At 33.4% G+C, this 5,809-nt stretch overlaps 1 protein-coding gene across 1 annotated transcript; it reads left to right on the top strand.

The window, feature by feature from the left end:
- The first annotated feature begins 6 nt into the window (after positions 1-6).
- Positions 7-5,532, top strand: LOC109583709 (uncharacterized). The gene is made up of 20 exons (XM_019999142.1): positions 7-176; positions 231-401; positions 446-625; positions 682-834; positions 887-1,288; positions 1,437-1,622; positions 1,669-1,875; positions 1,947-2,117; positions 2,163-2,354; positions 2,414-2,620; positions 2,669-2,833; positions 2,904-3,080; positions 3,126-3,314; positions 3,478-3,786; positions 3,844-3,969; positions 4,016-4,279; positions 4,447-4,526; positions 4,584-4,660; positions 5,142-5,290; positions 5,402-5,532. Exons 2-20 carry the CDS (start codon positions 257-259, stop codon positions 5,530-5,532), a joined length of 3,510 nt encoding a protein of 1,169 aa, XP_019854701.1. The 5' UTR covers positions 7-176; positions 231-256.
- Positions 5,533-5,809: the final 277 nt, after the last annotated feature.

Below are 5,809 nucleotides of genomic sequence, written 5' to 3'. Positions count from 1 at the left end.
TGGTGATACTATTGCAATAGCCAACTATACAAGTTATAGATCACCTTATGGATCAAGATATTCTATTGGTCGTGTTGTAGCCTGTATTAATGGGTCATTTGTTACTGTCTGTAATAACACTGCTTTTCCTGAGTACTTTGCTAGACTAGCTTGTAATAGGGTGGATTCCTATTTAAGTAAATTAACAACTTTTTTTCAGTATCATTATTTCTATTTCTTTCTGTCAATAGATTACACTATCGTTCCATTTGATCCTATGTATCTCAATGGTGATTATAATGTAGTATTTAACAATTGCAGTTATACTCCACAGTATTCTGGTGATTATTCAAACTGTGATGATACAGTTAGTAATGGTGTATGTTCTGATGGAGCTCCTCTTACAGTCAGATGTGAAGCAGGTACATATGACCATATAGTTGCTCATTACTTGTTGCTTGTGCAGAATGTTCTACTTTTGGTCAAGTTCGATTAACAGATACAAATACAGTATATTACAGTAATGGTACTAGTGGTACCACTGGTAATGTGGAGTTTTGTAATTCTGGTACTTGGAATGGAGTCTGTCAGAATGATTTAGATAATTCTGATGCCAATATATTCTGTAGAAGTTTTGGATACAACAGTGAGTTTGATTGAAACATTTTTTCATACTTTGTTTTAACTGTTTTTTTCTATCAGATGGTTCATTCATATCTGGTGGTTCTGGCAGCTCTTCCAGCTACATCAACATCACTTGTCCCAATTATGACTATAATAGTCCTCAGTTCTGTAGTATCAATGGTGATCCATTCACAATGTGTAATAACCCTTCCACCTTGTACTGCTATGATGGTAAGAATACTATAGACCTGAAAACTGTCATTTCCATTTTTTTTAATTAAAGCTACTGCACCTGATGATCAATGCTATTCTGGCCAAGTACAGATAGGCAATAACTATTATTATAATTCTTATTCATATGGTCAATATCCTAATTTCACATCCTACACTACTGGTAATGTGGAGATCTGTGTTAACAACACCTATTATGATGTCTGTGCTGATCAACTGACTCCTGAACAAGCTTTGTTTTTGTGTCGTTCTGCTGGTTTCAATGCCGATCGTGCTTATACTTCAGCTGTTATTGGTCCTGCTGATGAAGTATACAGTTATGATGCTAGTGCTGATAGTATAACTAGTTTTACATGTCCATATGGGTATTTTGATTCATTCTGTACTTACAATTTTGTATACAATAATGGTTGTACTAATAATGGTGGACTTGCTGTTGTTTCCTGTGTCAGAGGTTAGAATATTAGACATTGCTAGTGACTACTGTTTGTGTCATTTATTTTCTAACAATTTATGACAGTTTAGCATTATTCCCTATTTTTTATTTTATATTAGTCTGCAAAGGGCTTATTATTAGTATTATGAGTTTTCTATTTTTTTAGATGTAGAAACTTGTAATACTGGTTCACCTCAGTTACAAGACAGAGGGCAAGGATATTTCAATAATGGGACTGCCTTCAGTATTGGACGACCATCTATATGTTATAATAACTCATACATACCATACTGTACATCATTTGATATGAACACTGCTAGAGCTTTCTGTGGAAGTAGTGAATATTATTATGGTAGAAATTATCATATTGTTATTGTGGTAATAATTATACACTATAGGTGCTCGTTCATATCCAATATTTGGTTCTACTGATGATTATGGATACAATGACCAGTCCAGTCTAATTGTATCTTATCTCTCTTGTCCAATGGTGGATAGCTCAAACTACAACTATATTTTTGGTTCTTGTTACAATAGTACATCTACCAGTGATAATGGTGGCTGCTCTGGAATATCTGATGAAGCTGTTATATCTTGTATTAACAGTAAGTGAATATCACCAATTTGTTTTTATTAAGTTAGTACTGAAATATTATTACAATATCACATTTTATAGGACCTGTTCCATGTAATCTTCAAACAAGTTTAGGATATATTGAATCTTCTTATACTGGTGATAGCTATACTGAGATATATCAAGTTGGTGTTTGTATAAATGCAACTTATGGAGATGTCTGTTCTGATGGAATCACTGATGATGTTGCTTTATTATTCTGTCGTGCACAAGGTGGGATAGTAATGCATGTACTGATATGATTGATTAATATTTTAGGAGGTTATTACAGCACAGCTAGTGTATCATATAGTTACACTAATAGAACTTATTCAAATTATAATAATGATTATGCTGGCTTCAGCTGTCCTTACTATGCTGGTTCACTCTCATCATGTTATGATAATGTCAGTGTAGTTAATAACTGTTCCATGGGATATGGTGGAATCTTAGTTGTGGAGTGTACCCAAGGTATATCATGAATATTGATATTGAGAGCTGTTGAACATTATTTTGTACAATTTTTGTAGTATATGCTCCTCCCACTTCTTGTTATTATGATGGACAAGTTATATTCAATAATACTGAGAATAGTACTGACAACAATAATTTAATGAACAGTATATCTGGGTATGTGTCTGTTTGTGTGAATGGGACACCTGCTCTTGTGTGTGGAGATGCTAGTATTGGACAAACTGAATTGGCTAGTATTTGTTTTCAGACTGTTGGTGTACTATGTAAGCTAAATAATTTACTGAATGATTGTTTAATTGTTTTCCACACAGATGGTAATATTGGTACTCCTCCTAATGTTAGTCTTGCTCCTCTCAATGTGTCCAATGACACTATTGTAGCTAACGATTTTTATTGTGATCCTGAAACATTTTCATGTACAAGTACTCCTGGTTCCACTTGTCCCAGTGGATATTTGACAGTAACATGCCCTCAATGTACATATTATACATTATGCACACATTTATTAATGACACTTCCTTTATTTATATTTTTGTATTCATTTAGTGTGTAATGGACCAAGTTTTCAGTTATACAATGAACAGTTTTATCTTTCTAATGGTATTGAATATGTCACTGGTATACCAATATTGTGTGAGGGTTTTGCTATCATTGCTTTATGTAATGATGGTAGTATTTATGATGATCCTGCCAGTCTCCTCTGTGATGCATTAGGATATGAGAGTATGTTTATTATTGTGTTTGTTATTATTTGTTCCTCTTATTCAGATGGTATATCTATCAATAGTAATCAAGCTTTATATGGAACATTACCTACTGGAGCACAATATTTTAATAACTTTACATGTCCACCTGATGCTGTTCATTATGACAATTGTACAGCTAATTTTACTTTTAATCGTAACTGTGCCAGTAGTGCATACAACTATGTAATACAGTGCTCTAGACCAGCACAAAGTAAGCCACAGGAAACATTATTTTTATGTAAATAGTTATACAGTGTAAAACCACATCAATTATGTCCCATTTTTTCTTTTGCTTTTATAACAACTGAAGAAAAAGTTTTGTAGATATAAAAATATTTGTATTTATTCTAATTTTTCTTATTTTTTGACACTAGTCTTTGGTACGATTGACGTCACTGCAGTAACTCAGTTAATAGAAGAAGGAAACACACTGACACTTACATGCTCTCTAATGACCAACTATCCTGGAGCATTGCCTTTCTCATGGTTCAGAGGCTCTAATCTAATTACACCAAGTGGTCGTGTCACCATTAGCAATTCTAATCCTACTGCTAATAGTAGCACTGGACTCTATACTATTACAAGTCAATTGATGATACAAAACACTTTGACTGGTGATAGTGGTCAGTATTTATGCCGTGTGGTACCAAGTCTATCAGACAACATTGCTATTACCATTAGACGTATGTGTACTTGTTGAAAAATTCATAATCTATAGCTTGTGTTTTTTGTTTTTATAGCAAGGAATGAGTGTACTATTAATGATCCTAGCACTCCATGTGTTAATGGATATTGTGTTGATGAAGTGAATGATTATTATTGTGTTTGTCCTAATAATTTCATTGGAAAGAACTGTGAAATACCAGGTAGCCAAATAACTTGCAAAACAATTTTGTTATATTTTTTGTATAGTTTCAAGTAATTCTGCTCCTGTAATTGTGACTCCTCCAATGGATCAAGATGTTCCACTAGGAAGTCTTGTCAACTTGACTTGTGTAGCAACAGGTGCTCCACAGCCAGTCATCACTTGGTATTTAGAAGGGACTCTTATACCTGGAGCCAACTCACCAATCTACATTATTGATAGCATTCAGCCTGCTCAGAGAGGAACTTATTCTTGTAGAGTTATGAATAGTGAAGGAATGGATCAAGCTACTGCAACAGTGACTATCAATAGTATGTTAATAGCCTATGCTTTTTTGCCAAAGTTTAAAAAATACTCCCAATTTTTATAATATTTCTGATGCATATGCTCTTATGAACAAAATTTCGACTCATAGTCTTAGTTTTAATTGACAGTATCAAATATTCATAAAAATCATTGTGTCCATTATTTTTAATAGATGTCAGACAATATTTCACAGTATTAACAGCTTCCGGACAAGCACAGTTGCCTCCTAACATTACAGCAGTTTATAATCAAGTAATTCAATATTACAACACTACGCACTATTGGTTACTGTATATCTCCTTATTTTAGACTCGTGATGCTCTTATTGGTAATGAACTTTCCCCTGGTAGTGGTATAATAGTTGCTGATCTTACATATGCCCTTGTGTAAGTTAAAGTTCAATCTCAATTGTACTTTGTGCTTATAGTTGTGAACTACCGTATACGTCCAAATTTTCGAGGGTTCAAAATTTCGTGTTTTCAATGAAATTTGCTCAAAAGTTAATATTCGTGTGAGCTAATTTTTGTGTTCTGGCCATAGTCTACATACAATAGAATGGCATTAGAGGTGGTTTAAATTTCGTGGATTTAAGGTGAGCACGAAAATAACGAAATTTAATACACCTCGAAAATTAAGACGCGTACGGTATTACAGTCAGCCTTTTCCATAGGACTTTGTCATAGTGCTAATGTTTTTCGTCAGTAAATTGTCAAATTCTCTTTTTATGTTTTTTTCTGGTACCTATGCATGTTCTTATGTTGTATAAAATTTTAAGTGGATTCCAATCAAAATTGTTTTTTTTTGAATTTTAAAAGTTGCTTCCAAACAGTATAATGTACCCTAAGTCATTAATAATTATGCCCATAGGCCTGGTGTTTTAGGAGTCCAATTTATTTTCACTCTACGAGTTCCTCCAATGGCTAATACTAATGGAATTACAAACTCACTGAATGGTGTTACTGCTAATATTGCTGCAAATTATCCTGGCATCAGCTTCTCTCTAGTTATGAGATTTGGTATGAACAAAACATTATTATTACATTATTTTAGTAAAACAATATCAACATGACACTTCATTATATTATTAGTTCCAACACATTGATCATTAATGTATTCATTTCTATTAGATGGCTGTTCTTCTGAGACACTAGCAGTGACTACTGGCAGTTCATTGAGTATAATGTGGCCTGAGGTTGGTATTGGTGCTGTTGCTAGACCAAACTGTCCCTGTGGAAGCCTGGTAAGCATAATTGAATAGCTACTGTATAGGTACAAAATTCTGTGGGATATTTAATTTTGCGGATTTTGTGGGTGACTTTTTAGCGACAAAAATTAATACCTCACTGCGTATGCACAGCATGTTAAAATCTATGACTTAATATTAGCAAGTGCACATGCAAAAATTTGAAATTTAACCCCCTTGAAATTAAAAAATTAAGACCTTTTAGTTTTTACTAAATCACAAAATTTTGTGCCCTCGAAATTTACTACCTGTACGGTATTCTTATTATTGTAAATATTATTATTCAGTTTGT

Source organism: Amphimedon queenslandica, unplaced genomic scaffold (genome assembly GCF_000090795.2).
Source record: "Amphimedon queenslandica unplaced genomic scaffold, v1.1 AMPQUscaffold_13286, whole genome shotgun sequence".
Classification (NCBI taxonomy): domain Eukaryota; kingdom Metazoa; phylum Porifera; class Demospongiae; order Haplosclerida; family Niphatidae; genus Amphimedon; species Amphimedon queenslandica.
This window is presented reverse-complemented; position numbering and strand designations above follow the sequence as displayed.